We start from the raw sequence: 21,475 nt of genomic DNA on the forward strand, positions 1-21,475 counted from the left end.
GTTGGTCCCCTCCTAAGACAAGCCCTCCCCTTGGGGTACATGAGAAACATCTCCAGACAATGGAATCAGGATCATAGAGTTGGAAGGAACCTCCAGGGTCGTCTAGTCTGTCCCCGTGCAGAATAAAGGAAAGTCGCAACTCCCAGTCTACTCATAGTGACCTCATTTCCATGCCCAGATGATGCTCCCCTCTCAGACGAGAATCCCTGGCCAGATATTGCTTCAGATTACTTCAGATATTGGTGTGACAGTGGAATTGAGTGATGTTTCCTGGTATCCAACCAGTATCATTCTACACATAGTTTAAACCCATTACTGTGGGTCCTCAACTCTGTTGCCAACAGGAACCATTCCCTGCCCTCCCAAGTGACACACTTTCAAAGACTTAAAAGACAGCAATCATGTCCCATCTCAGCCTTTTATCCAGGCTGAACGTCCCCAAATCCCTCAGCCTTTCCTCACAGGGCTTGGTCCCCAGGCTCCGGATCATCCTTGTTGCCCTCCTCTGTCCCCTCTTCATTTGATCCATGTTCTTTTTGAAGTGAGGCCTCCAGAACTGCACACAGGACTCCAGGTGGGCTCTGACCAATGTGGCATACAGTGTAGGGACTACAGCATCTTGGGATTTTGATGTGATGCACCTGCCTTCTTTACTGTCGCATCTGTCTGCTCATATTTAGCTAACAGTCTGCCAAACCCAAAGAAACAAGCAATGGGACTGAGCAGTAATTCTAACTGGAAGCCCTGCATACCTTCTGTTGACTAAATGATGCCAGAGATGCAGATGTATGATAATTGGGTCACCTGGAAACCCTTGTGGGGGAATACAAGAAAGAGAAGAAAAGTGGGATATCAACTTTGTAAATAAATAAAAATGGAAGGGAAGCACAAATATAATACTGTGAACTATATAATATATGTGCACATTAAATCTATATAGTAATATAGATTTTCATAGTACAATATTTTGACTTTTGTGTTGAATTCTTTGGGAAGGGGAAACAAAAAGGAACTGGGGGTTAGTACATTTTTTATTTTATTTCTATTTCTATATCAGGTCTTAGCATCTTGCAGTATCCTGGGGAAAGGCTGTGGCTTTACATACAGAATGTCACAGGTTCAATCCCTGGCATCTCTAATTAAAGGAATCTGCCAGCAGATGAGAAAGATCTCTGTCTGACTGTTCAGCTGTTGTCAGCCTGAATAGTCAATACTGATCTTGGGGGACTGATTTAATATAAGGCATGTTCATGTGAGTATGAAATAATTCAGGAAACCTAGCTTTCAGAAAACATTTTATTTGTATCCCCACCATGGAGACACGATAGCTGAGGAAGTCCACCTGTGGGCGGTGAAACTTGCATTTGGACAGCTTGGCGTAGTTTGTGTTTGGCCAACGTCATGAGCACCTCCCTCACCCATTTCACATGTTCCCCTTCTTATCAATAGATCAACACGTAATCAACGTAATCAACCACCCCCTGGTAGAGTAGGTCATGCAACATGTCATTGAGTACATTCATGAAAATACCGGGCGAGCTGCTCAAACCGAACGGCATCCCGAGCTACTCAAACTGGCCCAGGGGGATGTTAAAGGCAGTCTTCCACTCATCCCCCTCAGCAATTCTTACCCGGTAGTAAGCCTCCCTCAAGTCCAGTTTGGTGAAAATCCTCCCCTCTCCCAACCGTCCCAGCAAGTCTTTGATCAGGGGCCATTCGTTTTGGACACAGCATTGATTGCTCGATAGTCCGTGCACAACCTCAAAGTTCCATCTTTCATCTTGGCAAAGAGGACGGGGGCAGCCGTTGGGGAAGTTACGGGTCAGATGAAGCTCCTCTGTAAATTTTTGTCAATGAATTTCGGGAGGTCGGCCAACTCCGTAGGGCTCATGTTGTACGGTTTAGCCTTCCATCCAGTCAGTTCCCAGGAGGATGGAGAAATGCGCCACCGGGGCAATGGTGTGCAACATGCACTCCCAGTGGCGGCCAATGTTCAGGGCCAGGGCTTTCGTGGCATGGGTGATCGAACCGCCTCCCACTGCCTCATGATTATCGAGCGATCCAGGGGCCCTAGCCCCACTCCCAGGGGGAGCATCCAGAATCTACGTAGACTTGCACCTCGATCCGTGTGTCTGCGGATTCACTGATTGAAACGGCTGGAAGGAGAATGAGGGGAAGAACCTTCCTGGGGGGAGCCAGTGTTCCGATTAGTCTTAGTTTCGCTCCGTTTAATAAAGACTTCCTTTTCGATCTTCACTTCGCCTGAGATCTTGGGAGCTCCTTTATCACACTTTGCTAACTGACTTCTTCCTGATTCTTGACACCTGGGCCTTCAGGGTCAAGAGATGATTCCTCTTGCCTCCTCAATAGTAGTTGCTGCTAGGGTGCCACGACTTTGTTTTCCTTAGCAAAAGAGGACCGACATCAGCTGGGCCTCGTTCCCTTTATTCTATCTGGGAGGGAGGAAGTGCTTTCCCACATTTTAATTCCTTTGTTCTTAGAATCATAGAGATGGAAGGGACCTCCAGGGGTCATCTGGTCCAACCCCCTACAGAATGCAGGGAACTCACAACTAACTGCCCATCCACAGTGTCCCCGATTCCATGTCCAGATGACATGCCCCCCCAACAAACAAACAAAAACCAACCCAGATCCGTAGCCAGTTTGGCCCGAAAGAAATTCGCTTCCCGGTCCCAAAGTGCTGATCGGCATTTCCCTGGGCATGCAAGAAAGGGCCACGAGAGCCAAGCACTGACACAACCACTTCTGCCCGCCCACTCACCATCTGCCTAAATCCCCAGCATCTGCATTTCTTCCTAGTGGCTATCGAGCCTCTGCTTTAAGACTTCCAGAGGAGGAGAACCCACCCGCTCCCAAGGAAGCCTGTTCCACTGAGGAACCGCTCTATCAGGGAGTTTTTCCGGATGTTTAGCTGAAAGTTCTTTTGAATTAATCTCATCCCACTGGTTCTGGTCTGACCCTCTACGGCAGGGGTAGTCAAACTGCGGCCCTCCAGATGTCCATGAACTACAATTCCCAGAAGCCCCTGCCAGGGGCTTCTGGCAGGGGCTTCTGGGAATTGTAGTTCATGGACATCTGGAGGGCCGCAGTTTGACTACCCCTGCTCTACGGCAACAGAAAACAACTCTGTTCTATTATTCTCCAGCCACTCTTCTCCCTCTGCCTCTGGACAGTCCTACAAAAAGTCCAGTCCCATGATAAGTATCCTCGAGACATTTTTCCCGGATCCTCTGTACTCAATGAGAAAATCTTCCAGCACTTCACGCGTATAAAGATTTGAGGCCCAGGTGGTTTCGCTGATGGCGAATCAGGGCCAATTTAGCCTTGACATAGCTTCCACACTCGGGACAGACATATGGATTTGCGATGGCATGGAACTGCTCGTGAGTAACGAACTGGGCTCTCTCCCAGTAGCACTTCTCACACCTTAAACACTCATAAGGTCTCTCGCCTGTGTGGGACCTCTCGTGCGCTACCGGACTGGACCGCTGGATGAAACCCTTCCCACACTGGAGGCAAACGTGCGGCTTCTCTCCCGTGTGGGTTCTCTCGTGCGTGTTCAGGGACGACCACTTCCCAAGGCACTTCCCGCATTCATTACACCTGCACGGTCTCTCAGCTGTCGGGGCTAGTCGTATGGTTTTCCCCCAGTGTGGATTCTCTGATGCACCGCGAGCACTTTCCTTCTGCTAAATCTCTGCCCGCAGTCCGGACAAGCAAACGGTTTCTCTTGGCCGTGCGTCCGCTCATGCGCTATGAGCTGTGACCGATTATAGAAGCTTTTCCCACAGTACTGGCAGTTAAAAGGTTTGTCTTCCGTGTGGATCCCCTGGTGGGCAAGGAGAACGTTTCTTCGGTAGAAGCTCTTCCCACAATCCGGGCACGCGAATGGTTTTTCTCCCGAATGCAAGCGCTGGTGCTCAGTTAGTTCCGCCTTGCATCGGAAGCATTTCCCACAATCTGGGCAGATCTCGCCCTTGAGGATATGTTGCTGGTCAGCGGGAAGGTTGTGGAGCTGTTCTAAACTTGCTGGGAAATAAAGGGAGTTGTCTGAGTCAGGGACAGTCTCTTGCTGGTCCTCCGATGCCTCTCCCGGATCAGAATAATGGGGGAAATTCTGCTCTGCTCGGCCTGCCAGCGCCCAGGGAAGCTCAAGGTCTCCAGAACCTTCCAGTTGATTACTCTCCTCCCAGAATACCTTCTCATTTCCTGTGGAAATAAGGAGAACATGAGGGACATGCCCAAGGAAAGAGAGAGTGTGGTATTGTCTATCAACATCTATCAACAACTAGAGCCATCAGGCCTTTGGTCAAGACAGTTGAACAGGGGTAGTCAAACTGCGGCCCTCCAGATGTCCATGGACTACAATTCCCAGGAGCCCCTGCCAGCATTTGCTGGCAGGGGCTCCTGGGAATTGTAGTCCATAGATATCTGGAGGGCCGCAATTTGACTACCCCTGCAGTTGAATAAGCCCTCAACCATCAGCCAGAAACCCCCTAAAGTGCACAAAAAATGTTATTTGCTGGTTGCTGTTGTGATTGCACTGTTGAGCCAAGTTTTTCACTGTTAAGAAAGTTTCTATATTTTTTTATTTGAATGTTTCACTGCACTGTATCGCTATAATGTAAACCACCCCGAGCCAAAAGGGAGGGCCTTCTATAAATATAAATGAATAAAAACCAAGTTGTGTTTATTTATTCCATTCATTTATGCATTTGGTTTTTAGATCGGCCAACTGGCTCCGGGCGGTGTACAAAATTATATAAAATTCAAACAGATAAGATTGAATTTTAAAATTAATTTTAAATAAGTGACAGCAGGTTAAAATAGCAGCAATACTTCCACAGTCTATTAGAATTATCGGAATTCTCCCAAAATTCAGGCTGGTCTGGGAGTGAAGCAGTACATAAACAGATGGGCCGGTGGGGCCATAAATAGGTAGGGAAGATCGGCGTTAGCTTGGGTGCCAACCAAAAGCCTGGAGGAAGAGATCTGTTCTACAGGCCCCATGGATTGTTTTAATTCCGATATAATTAGATACCACCCTCCCCGGTATACCAGTTCAGGGTGGTGTGCAGAATCACTAAAGCAATATACAATCAAAGTAATACATTCAACCACTTAAAACTTCAGGAAGTCACAGCCGCTAAATAAATACGACCGCCTTACCCGGCATGGGGGTGTCCCCATCGTCCTCTTGCTTGATCTCCCGGAAGAGCGGCCACTCGCCTGACTCCGAGGGAGCCCCCTCCGTCTCTTCAGCCCCTTCCTCCTTCAACCGCCAAGACACCTGAAAAGGCAGTGGGGAAACAAATCTGCATGGAAGTTGCAGAAGTGCCAAGATTCAGCCAGGGCAGCAGCACCACACCCTAAATCCTTAACCCGGAACCTTAGAAATGGCTCGGAAGCTTCCGGAGTTGGCAAATACGTTAGATCAAAACAGTGCACACGACCGACATTTGTTTGGTATTTCCCAAGAACAATTCAAGATGCATCTTATAACCAAACCCTCCGGTACCCGCCAGTTCCTCAGAGTGCTGCCCTGAGGCCTACAAAACGTTTCAGGACGTAGGTGGGGCTACTGGAAAGCAGGGCTCATCACAGGCGGCCGCCATTCAAAGAAATGGGTATTCCCCGGCTGCAAGATCTGCAGCAGCTACTGAAAGGTCAGGACTGGTAAGCACTTGAGCTCCCTTTTCGCCTCTGTGTGTTTCCATGATCTGTTCAAGCATTATTTATTATTTATATTTATTTATATTTGGATTTATATACCGCCGATCCCTGTTGGGCTCACGGCGGTTTACAAGAGTAAAAGAATAAAGCACATTAAGACCCCATAAAACTTCCCTTATTATAACCAACAAGTACTATTACTTGCTGCCAGGCGAAAAATACACTAAATGGCTCACGCCCTCGTCCGGCCAGAGGCCAACCTTCCTACTGTTCTACCAGTGGGAGCAAACTACCAGATCAGATGTTACTATAGGGGATAACTTAGATCGAATATCGGGACCCCACCCTGGCCTCAACCATATGCCTGGGGAAAGAGCTCCGTCTTGCAGGCCCTGCGGAAAGCTGACAACGCCAACAGGGCCCTTAGCTCTTCCAGGAGCTCATTCCACCAGGTTGGGGCCAGGAGCGAAAAGGCCCTGGCCCGGGTCGAGGCCAGGCGAGCATCCCAAAGGGCCAGGGCTACCAGTAGTTTCACTCCCGCAGAGCGAAGAGCCCCGCACGGGGGCATACGTTCTTTCCTCAATTCTCCCTTCTTTTTAACATTACCACTCAGGATTTCATTATTCTTATTCCCCTTCTGCAATTCTTTTGGAAAGTGAGGAGGGAAGTACTGCATTTGATTCTACCTCACGTGGCAGCCATTTTGTTTTTGATTCTACAGCCCATGGCAGCCATTTTGGGTTTGGTTCTATGTCCCGCGGCAGCCATTTTGGGTTTGGTTCTATCTCCTGCGGCAGCCATTTTGGGTTTGGTTCTACCTCCTGCGGCAGCCATTTTGGGTTTGGTTCTATCTCCTGCGGCAGCCATTTTGGGTTTGGTTCTATCTCCTAAGATGAGCCCTGCTGGATCATACCAGCGGGGTATCTAGTCCAGCACCTTGCCCCGCACAGCAGCCAGCCAGTTCCTCTGGATGGCCAATAACAAGGCAGAGAGGCCGATCCCTGATGTATGCGGTCAAGGCCCAATGTACCTGAGGGACCGCCTCCCCACCTATGCCCCCAAAAGAGCTCTGCACTCTACTGCCTCCAATCAGCTAAGGATCCCTGGCCCTAAAGAAGTCCGCCTGGTCTCGACCAGGGCCAGAGCATTCTCCGTCCTGACCCCTACCTGGTGGAACGAGCTCCCAGAGGAGATCAGGGCCCTGACGGAGCTTAAACAGTTCCGCAGGGCCTGCAAAAAGGAGCTCCTCCACCAGGCATTTGGCCGAGACCAGACGTAATCAACAGCGACCAAGGGCCCCTGCTCCCCCCCCCCCTCAGAATCCCATCAACAAGCCCTGGACCTGTTTGTATTACTAGATTGTTTTACTGTTATACTGTGCTGTTATTTGGTTGCAATTATTAGTTATCAGTTATACATGTTTTGCAGACTGTTTTATGTATTGTTCTCTGTTACGATGTAAACCGCCCTGAGCCTCCGGGGAGGGCGGTATGGAAGTATGATAAATAAATAAATAAATAAATAAAATGTTTCTTCCTGGCTCTCGGATTCAGAGGTTGAGTGCCTCTGAAGTTGGAGGTTTCCCCTCAATCATTGTGGCCTGCAGCCATGGATAGACTTATCCCCCAATGAATCGGTCTCATCTACGCCTGTCGGCATCACTCCCTCCTCCTGGCAGTGAACCTGACGTTCAGATCACTCACCACTTGCTCCTGCCTGTCGTGGTTTCCTTGCCTCAGCAGGAAATCTTCGGCGAGGGTGACCGCCTGAAAGCAGGTCTCCGGGCGGCCTTCCTGGACCCAGCTCTGCATCTCCGGGGGCAGGACGTTCAGGAACTGCTCCAGAATCACCAGTTCCAGGAGCTGCCCTTTCGTCTTCCTTTCCGGCTGCAGCCAGCGGCGGCAAAGATCCCGCAGCATTTCGCAGAGCTCCCGGGGCCCCTCGGCCTCCTCGTAGCAGAACTGGCGGAAGCAGAGGCGTTCCGAATTCCAGCTGGAGGCCAGAAACTCTTTCTGGGCAGCCCTCTGTCCGGACTGAGGAGTCCCAACCGTTTGCCAATGCTCGTGGGGCCGTGCCGCTGGCCCCCCTTTAACCGGCTCGGGGATGGCTCCCTCCCAGGATTCCTCTGGACCCCCAGGGCGTTTCCCCGTAGCCTTCTCACGCTGTGAGCCCAAGGCGTTTATCTTCTTCTTCTTTTTCTTCTTCCTCGGCTCCACCGGGGGGTACCAGATAGACGTGGTTTTGCAACGCGTGGCCGTCTCCCACAGCATTTCGCAGAGCTCCCGGGGCCCCTCGGCCTCCTCGTAGCAGGGCTGGCGGAAGCAGAGGCGTTCCGAATTCCAGCTGGCGGTCAGACCCTCTTCCTTCATCTCCCGGCAGTCGACTTGCTGTTTCACTAGGAGCGTGCTGGAAGGACCTTGGGTTTCCCCACCGATGCTTAACAGGATCCATCTCTCCTTGTCTCCGGGAAGCCCTGTATCGGACGCTTTCTCATCCGGAAGATCATCCCTCGGTCCGAAGCCCGGCAGCTGGGCAGGAGTCTCAGCCGTTTTTACAAATTGCTGCCCCTCGCCCTCCTCATCGCAGAACTGGCGGACACAGAGGCGTTCCGAATTCCAGCTGGTGTCCAGAACCTCTTCCTTCATGTCCCGGCAGTAGACTTCCTCTTTCACCAGGAGGCTGCTTGCAGGAACTTCGGTTTCACAACTGAAGCTCAGCCTTCTCTCCTTCTCTCCAGGAAGCACAGTATCGGACGTTTTCTCGTCCGGAAAATCATCCCTAAATCCGAGGCCCGGCGGCTGTGCAGCCCTCCGTCCGGACTGAGGAGTCTCAACCGTTTTTACAAATTGCTGCCCCTCGCCCTTCTCGTAGCAGAACTGGCGGAAGCAGAGGCGTTCCGAATTCCAGCTGGTGTCCAGAATCTCTTCCTTCACGTCCCGGCAGTTGACTTCCTCGTTCACCAATTGGCTGCTGGCAGGAACTTCGGTTTCCCGACTGAAGCTCAATACGAGCCATCTCTCCTTCTCTCCGGGAACCCTAATACTGGACACTTTCTCGCCTGGAATATCATTCCTCGATCCGAGGCCCGGTGGCTGTGCGGCCCTCTGTCCGGACCGAGGAGTCTCAACCGTTTTTACAAATTGCTGCCAATCCTCAGGCGGCCCTGCCTCTGGCCCCCCTTTAACCGGTTCAGTGATAGCCTCCTCCCAGGATTCCTCCAGACCCCCAGGGTCTTTCCCCGTAGCCTCCTTACACTGTGAGTCCAAGGCATTTAGCTTCTTCTTCTTCTTCCTCGGCTCCACCGGGGGGTACCAGATAGCTGTGGTTTTGCAACGTGTGGCCATCGTTCCCGACATCAAGAGTTGGATGGAATGGGCCCTTTGGTTTGGGCAATCTCAACAGCTCGTTCTTGGCATGATCCTCTTTACTTTCTTTCTTTCTTTCTTTCTTTCTTTCTTTCTTTCTTTCTTTCTTTCTTTCTTTCTTTCTTTCTTTCTTTCTTTCTTTCTTTCTTTCTTTCTTTCTTTCTTTCTTTCTTTCTTTCTTTCTTTCTTTCTTTCTTTCTTTTTGGCCTGAGAAAGACCCGGTTGTTGGCCACAGAGTTGGAAATGCCCCCTTGAAGACCTGAACATGAAAAAAACAATTGTTGAAAGGTGAGGGAAAGCAAGGCCAATCAGGGAGGCTTAACAAAGGGCATGAGCCAAAGTTGTCACAGCAGTCTGAAATGTAGGGCAAAAGAGAAGAGAAGAAGAGTTGGTTCAAATATGCCGCTTTTTTCTACCCAAAGGAGCCTCAAAGCGGCTTACACTCGCCTTCCCTTTCCTCTCCCCACAACAGACACCCTGTGAGGTGGGTGAGGCTGAGAGAGCCCTGAGATTACTGAAGAGTTGGTTTTTATATGTCACTTTTCTCTCCCTAAAGGAGTCTCAAAGCGGCTTCCAGTCGCCTTCCCTTTCCTCTCCCCACAACAGACACCCTGTGAGGTGGGTGAGGCTGAGAGAGCCCTGATATCACTGCTCAGTCAGATATCAGCAAAGTCTCTTAGTCACTTTTCCTCAGGGTCACCGAGAAGCCATGTTCGCTCACAATCACCACACAGAATGGATACCTCAGTCCAGAAGACGGCCACCCCCCCGTTTCCATGGGGCAGCTCTCCCCACAAACCTCTTCTATGGAAATTCTTCTCATCGTTCTAAATTCTAATCTAATCTGTGGGATGGTAGGTGAATTTCCTCCAGGCCAGGCTGGATTCGGGAGATACAAGAATATGGCCTAATACACATAGAAAACTTAAAATGCCCAATTATATGAAGAATATCTCCAATTATTACAAAATAATAATAATAAAACCAATTTTAGGCCCAAATGAGAGTCTCACATACAGAGTAAAGTGCCAATCCTGGGGTTTCTCAAAAGCAGAAAAATGTTTCAGGGTCTCAATGGTAAAAAAGCTGAGAACGGGCGGGTTAAAAAAAAAATTACAAGTGTATGGCCTAATAATTCATTTTCTACATGGAGAAAGTTAAAAATGCCCAATTATAGGAAGAATATCTGCATGTATTACAAAATAATAAAAAAATAATTTTAGGCCCAAATCTCACATACAGAGTAAAGTTATTCAGCAATATCAAATAAGGACCACAGATGGTCACAGATGGTCTTTATTAAAGGTAAAGGTCGTAAAGGTATCCCCTGTGCAAGCACCGAGTCATGTCTGACCCTTGGGGTGACGCCCTCTAGCGTTTTCATGGCAGACTCAATACGGGGTGGTTTGCCAGTGCCTTCCCCAGTCATTACCGTTTACCCCCCAGCAAGCTGGGTATTCATTTTACCGACCTCGGAAGGATGGAAGGCTGAGTCAACCTTGAGCCGGCTGCTGGGATTGAACTCCCAGCCTCATGGGCAAAGCTTTCAGACGGCTGCCTTACCACTCTGCGCCACAAGAGGCTCTTTATTAGATATTAGATATCGACTAATTTTACTCTATATGTGAGTAAAATTTGAGCCCAAAACTCTTTTTAATTATTTGGTAATAATGACTTTTTTCATTCAATTGAGTACTTTTAATTTTCTGCGTGGAGACATTGATTTATTAGGCCGTACACTTCTATTTCTTTAACCTTTGGGTTCTTGATAAAAGCTTTTCATGGGGGGGGGGTTGTTTTTTCTGCTTTCTTTCTGGCTGGTGACATTCATGTTTACATCATTTACATACCCCTCTTTTTTACCTGGAGAGCCAGTGTGGTTTGGTTAAGAGCAGCAGTCTCTAATCTGAAAAAGCAGGTTTGAGCTCCTTCTCCACAGCCAGCCTGCTGGGTGGCCTTGGGCTACTCCCAGTTCTCTCTATAAGCCCCATCTGCCTCACAACGTGCCTGGTATAGGAAGAGGAAGGGAAGGAAGACCTATTTGAGACTCCTTATGGTAGTGAAAAGACGCTTGCTCCTGTTGAGGAAAGCTATGGCAAATCTAGACAGCATCCTAAAAAGCAGAGACATCACCCTGCCAACAAAAGTGCGTCTAGTCAAGGCTATGGTCTTCCCAGTTGCAATGTATAGCTGTGAAAGTTGGACCATAAGGAAGGCCGAGTGTCAAAGAATTGAGGCTTTTGAACTCTGGTGCTGGAGAAGGCTCTTGCGAGTCCCTTGGACTGCAAGGCGAACAAACCGGTCAGTCCTAGAGGAGATCAGCCCTGACTGCTCCTTAGAAGGCCAGATCCTGAAGATGAAACTTAAATACTTTGGCCACCTCATGAGAAGGAAGGACTCCCTGGAGAAGAGCCTAATGCTGGGAGTGATTGAGGGCAAAAGAAGAAGGGGACGACAGAGAATGAGGTGGCTGGATGGAGTCACTGAAGCAGTAGGTGCAAACTTAAATGGACTCCGGGGAATGGTAGAGGACAGGAAGGCCTGGAGGATCATTGTCCATGGGGTCGCGATGGGTCGGACACGACTTCGCGCCTAACAACAACAAATGGTGGTGATAATTAGAGTATAAAAACCCTCTCACCTTCTTCTTCACATTTGCAAACGCTCTGTTGTCTGAGTTCTGCCTGAAGGAGAGAATTAATTATTAGAGAGAATGTTACGAGAAGGGATGGCAACTGACCAAGAAACCCCAACCTGACCTGCTCCTCTGATTTTTAGCAAAGGACTGGATTTACAAAGAGCAGCTGATGATATTGTCTTCTAAGAACATGCAACAAGTAGGAGAAAGTCCATAGTCCGCTTTTCTCTACCCGAAGGAGTCTCAAAGCGGCTTACAGTTGCCTTCCCTTTCCTCTCCCCACAACAGACACCCTGAGAGGGAGGGGAGGCTGAGAGAGCCCTGATATTACTGCTCGGTCAAAACAGCTTTATCAGTGCTGTGACTAGCCCAAGGTCACCCAGCTGGATGCATGTGGGGGAGTGCAGAATCGAACCCGGCATGCCAGATTAGAAGTCTGCACTCCTAACCGCTACACCAAACTGGCTCTCATAGGTGGTCTTTATTAGATATCGACTGCTTAATCTCATAGATTAAGCAGAAAACAAAAAGGAGCCAGGAAGTCCTGGGATCCAATGTATGCAGAGATATTTAAAAACCCAAATCATAGTTGTATTGAATGTTCTGTCTGAGACAACATACACGCTGGTGTCTGCTTCACTGAATTTCTTACAAATAATTATTTTATATAACCAAATGATTGTTCTTACAAACAAAATATACCATCCTATATTACAAGAAGAGCTTCTCTTTATAAGACCTTCCTTTTTCACATCCCAAAGGTTGTCTCAAAGCGGCTTGCAACCGCCTCCCCTTCCTCTCCCCACAACAGACACCCTGCAGGGTAGGTGAGGTTCAGAGAGCTCTGGCAAAACTTTGACAGGCCCAAGGTCACCAAGTATACCTCACATGTCTCAGCGACGCTTCCCTTCGCCTTCCCTCCCTCTCCCCACCACAGGTCCCCTGGAAGGCAGGTGGGGCTGAGAGAGCTCTAACAGAACTGCTCCCAGGTTGCACGTGGAGGGGAAGCCGGGAATCAAACCCGGTGCTCTCTTAGGCGGCCTTAACAGGGGAAAACGAAACCAGCACACAGCAGAATGCTACTAGCCATGGCAGAAAAATGGAACCTCCATGTTCAGGGGCAGTATATCTCTAACAACCAGCTGCTATCGCGGGGGAAGGGGGGGGGAACAATGCGGAAATTTGGACTTTATGGGGAAGCTTTATGGATTCCTGCAGCTGCAAAGGGGCTACCAGACCCGGCGGACCCTGGGGCTGCTCCCAGCCCTGCTCCTGCACGGGCTCTTCTCCCAACCAGCCCTTTTGCAATCCCCCCTTTTTGCTCGACCCTCCCAGAGACCCCCCCACCCCCCTCTTCATCCCCAGCCGCGTCTTCCTGATGCTCCCCCCGCCCCCCCCCCCCGACTCACCCCAAGACTCCCCGCGTTGGCAGGCGACACGATCCTCCGCTAGCACCATAGAGACGCCGAAGGGAGGGCTTGGGGGGGATGAGAGAGAGCGGGACTTCCGGGGGGCGACCCAGGGCCGCTCTAGGAAGCGCGTCTCGTTCGCCGTAACCCTCCCCAGGGGGCCGGAGAGGAGGCTTTGGGAGCGCGAGGTCGAGGCTCCCCGTTGCAAGGAGGGCGGGGAAGGGGCGCTCCCTCCCCACGGGCGCTGAAACTCCAGAGGTAGTCAAACTCCAGATGTCCGTGGACTACAGTTCCCATGAGCCCCTGCCAGCAAATGCAAATGTTGCAGGGGCTCATGGGAATTGTAGTCCATGGACATCTGGAGGGCCGCAGTTTGACTACCCCTGCTCCAAGCCCCCAAAGTGTTTATCTCCATGTAGAGCAGGGGTAGTCAAACTGCGGCCCTCCAGATGTCCATGGACTACAGTTCCCATGAGCCACTGCCAGCTGGCAGTGGCTCATGGGAATTGTAGTCCATGGACATCTGGAGGGCCGCAGTTTGCCTACCCCTGATGTAGAGAATGAGCATGGAAACCATGTTTGGGGCAGGGTCTGCTGTCCCCTTTTGAGGCCGACCCAGTTTGGTTCTAGCAATGTGCTCGCAATGAACAGGGAGAGTGCCAATACAAGGAGAGGGCAAATGCAAATGTTGAGGCTAGCGATGAATGGCTGGTCTTTCTCCCACTGAGCTGCCGTTCATCGCTAAGCAGCTGGGTTAGGAGTGCGGGCTTCTCTAATATGGGGAGCCGGGTTTGATTCCCCGCTGCTCCCCCACGTGCGGCCAGCTATGTTAATTTGGGCTCCCCACGGCACTGATAAAGCTGTTCTGACCGAGCAGGAATCTCAGGGCTCTCTCAGCCTCACCCACCTCACAGGGTGTCTGTTGTGGGGAGAGGAAGGGAAGGCAAATGTAAGCCACTCTGAGACGCCTTCAGGGAGAGAAAAGCGGCATATAAGAACCAGCTCTTCTTCTTCTTCAGTAATCTCAGGGCTCTCTCAGCCTCACCCACCTCACAGGGTGTCTGTTGTGGGGAGAGGAAAGGGAAGGCGACTGGAAGCTACTCTGAGACTCCTTCAGGGAGAGAAAAGCAGCATCTAAGAACCGACTCTTCTTCAGGAATTTCAGGGCTCTCTCAGCCTCACCTCCCTCACAGATATTGCTTCAGATGGCTTCAGATATTGGTGTGACAGCAGGATTGAGTCAGGTTTCCTGGTATCCAACCTGTATCATTCTACACATAGCTTAAACCCATTACTGTGGGTCCTCAACTCTGCTCTATTTGTGCTCTCCTTCAATTTTTATTTACAAATAGAGCTTTTCATACTATAATACTGTGACTTCTATAAAATACATGCACATTAAATCTAGATAGCAATTTAGATTTTCACAGTACAATATTTTTGCTTTTGTATTGAATTCTTTGGGAAGGGGAAACAAAAAGGAAGTGGGGGTAAGCATAGATTTGATTTGATTTATATTTCTACACCAGGTCTTAGCATTTGGAGCATCCTGGGGAAAGGCTGTGGCTTGGTAGAAGAGCTTCTGCTTTACCTGCAGAATGTCGCAGGTTCAATCCCTGGCATCTCTAGTTAAAAGAATCTGCCAGCAGATTATGAGACAGACCCCTGTTGAGATGCTACCAGCCTGTGTAGTCAATACTGATTTTGAGGGTCTGATTCAATATAAGGCAGTTTCACACGTGTATGTAATAATTCAAGAAACCTAGCTTTCAGAAAACATTTTATTGAGTTTAGGAAATGAAAAAACAAACAAAGAATATAGTGAAAGAAAAATTAAGAGAGAAAAATAAGAATAAAGGGGGGGGGGAGGATTAGTGAGCTACACAGAAGCCAAGATTGGACATTAAATTACAATTTAATGTTGAAGCAAATATTTCTGGCAAAGGCGAATAACCATGACAGGCTTTGTTTTGCTATCCTCAAACCTTTCAAGCATATCCTTCTCCCCTCCTGGAAGCCTGAAAAATTCTTATATATTGGCAAAGATGGAAGTAATTTCACAGGGCTGTTGCTAGGCAACGGGATACTGGGAATGGTAGATGTTGGCCCGTAGCTAAGAAACTACCACTTCCTTTCTGCTGCCATGATCAACATGGAGGATGGCTACAGTTATAGAGGCTCAGGGGGGAAACCTGCCATCTTTTCTTACAGAAAATGAAGGTCAAATCCCATAAATATGTCAAATGCCACAATCTTATAGGCTAAGTCACACGTGATAGATTTTGTGTTGTCCAACCAGTAAAAGAACACATTTAGATTAAATAGGAAAGTAAGTATTGCATATATTTTAGGGTTCATCCCCCTCAATTTCCATTTTTCTTCTGGCTTCCAAATTTCCAGAATTTTTTCATCTCTACAGCGGGCTAAGAAAGAGACCCAGAAGATAAGAAAAGGGGAGGAACTGGGAGGAGAAATACAGGAAGTGGAGGCTCTCCTCATATCCTCTTTTCTCTTTCTTTTTTTGTGGTTACACCACAGCCAACAACACGGGCTTTTCAAGGCAAGAGATGTTCAGAGGTGGTGGCTTGCTTCTGCGTAGCAAACCTGACATCCTCAGTGGTCCCCCATCCAAGTACTAAGCAAGGCCGACCCTTCTTAGATTCCAAGATCTGATGAGACCAAGCTAGCCTGAGCCTTCAGGGTCAAGAGACGATTCTTGTTGCCTCCTCAATAGTAGTTGCTATGAGGTTGCCACGGCTTCGGTTTCCTTAGCAAAAGAGGACTAACATAAGCTGGGCCTCATTCCCTTTATTCTATCTGGGAGGGAGGAACTGCTTTCCCACATTTTAATTCCTTTGTTCTTAGAATCATAGAGTTGGAAGGGACCTCCGTGGTCATCTAGTCCAACCCCCCTGCAGAATGCAGGGAACTCACAAGTAACTGCCCACCCACAGTGACCCCAATTCCATGCCCAGATGACACCCATTTCCCCAAAACGAACAAACAACAAAACAACCCAGATCCCTGGCCAGTTTGGTGTAGTGGTTAGGAGTGCGGACTTCTAATCTGGCATGCCAGGTTCGATTCTGCACTCCCCCACATGCAACCATCTGGGTGACCTTGGGCTCGCCACAGCACTGATAAAACTGTTCTGACTGAGCAGTGATATCAGGACTCTCTCAGCCTCACCCACCCCACAGGGTGTCTGTTGCGGGGAGAGGAATGGGAAGGCGACTGTAAGCCGCTTTGAGCCTCCTTCGGGTAGGGAAAAGCGGCATATAAGAACCAATTCTTCTTCTTCTTCTTCTTCTGGAAGAAATTTGCTTCCCAATCCCAACGTTTTCCTTGGGCATGCAAGAAAGGGCCACGGGAGCCAAGCACTGACACAACCCCTTCTGCCCACCCACTCACCATCTGCCTAAGTCCCCAGAATCTGCATTTCTGTCTAGTGGCTATCTAGCCTCTGCTTTAAGACTTCCAGAGGAGGAGAACCCACCTGCTCCTGTTCCACTGAGGAAGTGCTCTCAGTGTCAGGAACTTTTTCCGGATGTTTAGCTGAAAGTTCTTTTGAATTAATCTCAACCCACTAGTTCCGGTCTGATCCTCTGTGGCGACAGAAAACAACTCTGCTTCGTTCTCCAGCCGCTCTTCTCCCTCTGCCTCTGGACAAAAAGTCCAGTCTCATGATATGCATCCTCGGGACACTTTTCTTGGATCCTCTGTACTCAATGAGAAAATCTTCCAGCACTTGGCGCGTATAAAGATTTCAGGCCTAGGTGGCTTCGCTGGTGGCGAATCAGGGCCAATTTAGCCTTGAAGCAGCTCCCACACTCGGGACAGACATATGGCTTTTCGATGGCGTGCAATCGCTCGTGAGCAACGAGCTGGGCTCTCTCCCGGTAGCACTTCCCACACGTCAAACACTCATAAGGTCTCTCGCCTGTGTGGGACCTCTCGTGTGCTACCAGACTGGACCGCTGGATGAAACCCTTCCCGCACTGGAGGCAAACGTGCGGCTTCTCTCCCGTGTGGGTTCGCTCGTGCTTGTTCAGACTCGAACGGACGCTGAAGCTCTTCTCGCAGTACATGCACTGGTACGGCTTCTCGCCCGTGTGAATCCGCGCGTGGGCGATGAGCTCCGAGCTCCAGTTGAAGCCCTTCCCGCACTCCAGGCATTTATGCGGCTTCTCGCCCGTGTGCGTCCGGATGTGGGCCATGAGGTGGGAGTTCTGGCTGAAGCTTTTAGCGCACTCGGAGCAAGTGTACGGCTTCTCTCCCGTGTGGATGATCTGGTGCCTGATGAGGTCCGCGCTCAAGGTGAAGCCTTTCCCGCACTCGAGGCATTTGTAGGGCTTCTCCCCCCGGTGGCTCTTCTCGTGCAGGACGAGGGTGCTCTTCTGGCTCAGGCGTTTCCCGCACTCTGAGCACGCATATGGTTTCTCGCCCGTGTGGCTTCCCTCATGGATGAGGAGGCTCGACCGCTGGTTGTAGCTCTTCTCGCACAACAGGCATTTGTAGGGCTTCTCGCCCGTGTGGGTCCTCTCGTGCAGCTGGAGGTGGGAGTTCTGGCGAAACCGCATGTCGCAATACGAGCATCTGTAGGGTTTCTCTCCCGTGTGGGTCCTCTCGTGCGTGTTCAGGGTCGACCGCTTCCCGAAGCACTTCCCGCATTCATTACACCTGTATGGTCTCTCAGCCGACAGGCGTTTCTCTGGTCCGCCAAGCTGGAAGCTCTCACTCAGATTCCCCACAAATTTCTTGGCGGTCTCCTGCTTCTCAAGAAACCTCTGCTGGACTGCAAAGTCCGGAAAGTCGAAGAAGCCTCCCGCGAAAGGAAATGGGATTGCCGCTCTGTTCTCTAACGGGTCACTCTCGGAGACATGCCCCTGGCCTTCGCCTCTGGGGAAGCTGACTTCATCGCTCCCCCACACGATCCGATTCAGCTGCAGATGACTCAAGCTTCCCAAGGTAGGCTCCCCTTCTTCGTCCTCCTCTAGCCAGCCAGCTGCAGGAATAAAGAAAACTGAGATACGGGCCATTCTGAAGGAGAGAACGCACATGCAAGAAATGGCTGCCGTAGGAGGCGGAGCCAAACACAAGATGGCTGCCACGGGAAAAAGAGGGAGAATAGCTTTTTTGGGTACCCCACTTTTTACTAACCTGAAGGAGTCTCAAAGCAGGTTACAAGCATATTTCCTTCCTCTCCCCAAAGAGACACCCTGTGAGGTAAGTGATGTTCTGATTCAGTATAAGGCTACAACATGTTTTCCCATCAGTCTCAGCTCCAAACGCAAAGGATTCTGGGAGAGCCGCCCTATGCCTAAATAGCTTGCGTCCCCAATGTGGCACCTGAGAACAACATTCCTGGCACCTAGAAAGCACAGGGGGGCAGAAGGGACACCCAAAGGCTTCTGACTGACCCCTAGAGAATTGATTGGCCGTGCAAGCAACACAAGAATCTTCACAGTGTGACTCTGGCAGCCATTTTAGGGCTGGCTCTGCTTCTTGTGGCAGCCATTTTGTAGTTGCGCTCCTCACACGGTGCCAGAGCGCCAAGGGTGCCCATAAAAATTTGAGGGGACCTGGGTTGGAGAATAAGAGAGCCGCTCCATCACTTGGGGCGCAATCTGTTTCTTCCATCCAAAGCCGCCTCTGCTGACCGATCTCTCCTCAGAGCATGGTTTTACTTGTTTCTTTAGAGCAGGGGTAGCCAAACTGAGGTCCTCCAGATGTCCATGGACTACAATTCCCATGAGCCCCTGCCAGCATTTGCTGGCAGGGGCTCAAGGGAATTGTAGTCCATGGACATCTGGAGGGCCGCAGTTTGGCTACCCCTGCTTTAGAGCCTTCATTTGGAGTTACACAAACAATTAGGGACAGGAAAGTTATATGGCTTGCTCTGGGACAGGGGAGAACTTGTCCAGAAGTCAAACAGGGGCCCAGGAAGGTGCTCCCCTGTGCTTTCTCTCCCTCAGTAGTGATAAAAGTGGAAAGATCCTTACCCAGATAGGCTGCCGTCTCGTAATTCTCCTGCATGACGTCCCAGTAGAGAGCTCTTTGGGAGGGATCCAGCAGAATCCATTCCTCCTCCGTGAAGAACACGGCCACCTCTTCGAAGGACACGGGCGGCCTCTGCAAGACGGAAATATTCCCGTTGAAACATGTCTTTTGATAGCTGATTATTTTGCGAAGACGACAGAATCCCCTAGACCAGGGGTAGTCAACCTGTGGTCCTCCAGATGTCCATGGATTACAATTCCCATGAGCCCCTGCCAGCATTCGCTGGCAGGGGCTCATGGGAATTGTAGTCCATGGACATCTGGAGGACCACAGGTTGACTACCCCTGCCCTAGAACAGTAATATAAAAATCTAAATAAATAAATAAACAAACAAATAAATAAAAATTGGATAGAAAGGGGAGCTGACCAGATAATAGCAATAAACAGGAAATGTGCATTTTCACACCTTGAAAATATTATCTGCTGAGGTTCACTTGAGAAATACACGGAAAGCGAGAAATACAGGGAGCGTTCGGGCTAGAAAGAATTACAGTCATTCGATTTATACATTTAGGCCTAGGGAAGAATTGAAGTCATAGTTTGGAAAAATGAGAGGTTCACATTTTTTTTTACATTATTTTAAATGTGAAAAATATGGAGGGGGGGATTAGAGATTCTTATTGTGGTATATTCGCCACTCCTCCACATGCAGCCCGCTGGGTGGCCTTGGGCCAGCCACAGTCCTGATCGCACTGTTCTCACAGAGCTGTTTTCTCCGAGCTCTCTCAGCGCCACCTCCCTCACAGGGTGCCCACTGTGGGGAGAGGAAGGGAAGGCGATTGTAAGCTGCTTTGAGATTCCTTTGGGGTACTGAAAAGTGGGGTATAAGAACCAACTCTATTTCTTGGGAAGGAAGGAAGGAAGGAAGGAAGGAAGGAAGGAAGGTGGGAAGGAAGGAAGGAGGGAAGGAGGGAAGGAGGGAGGGAAGGAAGGAAGGAAGGAAGGTGGAAAGGAAGGAAGGAAGGAGGGAGGGAGGGAGGGAGGGAAGGAAGGAAGGAAGGAAGGAAGGAAGGAGGGAGAGAGAGAAGGAAGGAAGGAAGGAGGGAGGGAAGGAAGGAAGGAAGGAAGGAGGGAGGGAGGGAGGGAGGGAAGGAAGGAAGGAAGGAAGGAAGGAAGGAAGATCCCAGGTAAATGTAAAATATATACATTTTTAAAAAATAGAGGCTCTGGTGTAACCCTGATTGGGAAACACTTATATAAAACCACACCCACCCACCTTTCTTAGATGTTTCTACCTACTGATGCATTTTGCAGTGACAGCTGTCTAGATGCAAGGAAGGAAAAAACCTCTCAAGCCCTTAGCAAGTGACCACCAGGACCCCTGCAGAAAACCCCTTCTGTTATAGAAGGGCGATCACCAGGGGGGTTTCGAGTTGTCACAACAGGGGTGGGGTGGGGGAATAAATCCTTCTTATTGTTAGCAGTTGCACGAATACACTCCAGCTGCTGAACGCCAGCCAGCCAGCTGCAAACCTCTGCATCTTCCTCCCCACGTGCTCTTTCCAGCCACCTCCTCTGGAATCTGCGTTCATTCATTCATTTATTTGGATTTTATTTTATTTATTTGGATTTATTGATTGATTTGGATTGATTTGGATTTCAGGCAGGCTCGTCTGTCTGCCTGTCTCCCACCCCATCCCACCCTCCCTATCCTTGCCCAAGATTTCTTTCCGGACTCTTTAAACCCACCTTTCCTGCAGGTGCACAAAAGCCAAATTCTGCCGCCAGACAGGGGTAAAGAGGGCAAGCAGTCTCCATCTCATCGCATCTTGCCCCCCCCCCCACGAAATCGGGGGAAGGATCACGCCTTGCAGTGGGCGCCTTCCCGCACCCCTCCCCAAGATTTAAAAAGCCTATGCCAGGAAAATCCTCGGTGGAGGGCTTGGGGACTCGCAGGGGACTCTGGGAGTTGTAGTTCATGGACCCAAAACCCACCCTGATAAAACCTGAAGATTTGGGAATAGGGATGCCAGGCTCCAGGTGGGAGGAAATGGATGCTTTGGAGCTGGAGTAGTCAAACTGCGTCCTTCCAGATGTCCATGGACTACAATTCCCATGAGCCCCTGCCTGCTGGCAGGGGCTCATGGGGATTGTAGTCCATGGACATCTGGAGGGCCGCAGTTTGACTAGCCCTGCTTAGGAGGGTGGAGTCTGTGGCCTTGTATCCCACTGAGGTTCCTGTCTAGGGATGCCAGGTCCCATGGGGAACCCTGGATCCTCATCTGACATTTTCAGAGGGTGGACTCCAGAGCATTTTACTCCACTGAGATCCATCTCCACCCCAAAAGTCGCCAGGGATTCCCCAACCT

General features: G+C 49.9%; 2 protein-coding genes across 3 annotated transcripts; both read right to left on the bottom strand.

The window, feature by feature from the left end:
- Positions 1-3,098: 3,098 nt before the first annotated feature.
- LOC143833952 (uncharacterized) lies at positions 3,099-13,374 on the bottom strand. Of its 2 annotated transcripts, none has more exons than XM_077330325.1 (5): positions 13,107-13,374; positions 11,701-11,739; positions 7,398-9,318; positions 5,191-5,311; positions 3,099-4,230 (listed from the first exon to the last, which is right to left on the bottom strand). In XM_077330325.1, exons 3-5 carry the CDS (start codon positions 9,048-9,050, stop codon positions 3,650-3,652), a joined length of 2,355 nt encoding a protein of 784 aa, XP_077186440.1. In that variant the 5' UTR covers positions 9,051-9,318; positions 11,701-11,739; positions 13,107-13,374; the 3' UTR covers positions 3,099-3,649. The 2 variants fall into 2 exon arrangements, with proteins under 2 accessions (XP_077186440.1, XP_077186439.1); XM_077330324.1 differs by having other exon boundaries at positions 11,701-11,743.
- Positions 13,375-14,969: 1,595 nt separating this feature from the next.
- Positions 14,970-21,009, bottom strand: LOC143834060 (uncharacterized). Its single transcript, XM_077330618.1, is given in 4 exon segments — positions 14,970-16,870; positions 16,873-18,111; positions 19,109-19,238; positions 20,856-21,009. Coding segments are annotated over 4 exon segments (1,521 nt in total). The 5' UTR covers positions 20,925-21,009; the 3' UTR covers positions 14,970-16,787.
- Between the last annotated feature and the right edge of the window lie 466 nt (positions 21,010-21,475).

Source organism: Paroedura picta, chromosome 3 (assembly GCF_049243985.1).
Source record: "Paroedura picta isolate Pp20150507F chromosome 3, Ppicta_v3.0, whole genome shotgun sequence".
Lineage (NCBI taxonomy): Eukaryota > Metazoa > Chordata > Lepidosauria > Squamata > Gekkonidae > Paroedura > Paroedura picta.

What these genes read in the sequence shown, in the direction of transcription:
- LOC143833952 (XM_077330325.1), bottom strand. Translation starts at nt 9,050, where the DNA reads ATGTCGGGAACGATGGCCACACGTTGCAAAACCACAGCTATCTGGTAC. An exon ending in ACGACAGGCAGGAGCAAGTG is followed by an intron (nt 5,312 to 7,397) that starts GTGAGTGATCTG and finishes CTGCCTTTTCAG; the next exon opens with GTGTCTTGGCGGTTGAAGGA. An exon ending in TGGGGACACCCCCATGCCGG is followed by an intron (nt 4,231 to 5,190) that starts GTAAGGCGGTCG and finishes TTATTTCCACAG; the next exon opens with GAAATGAGAAGGTATTCTGG.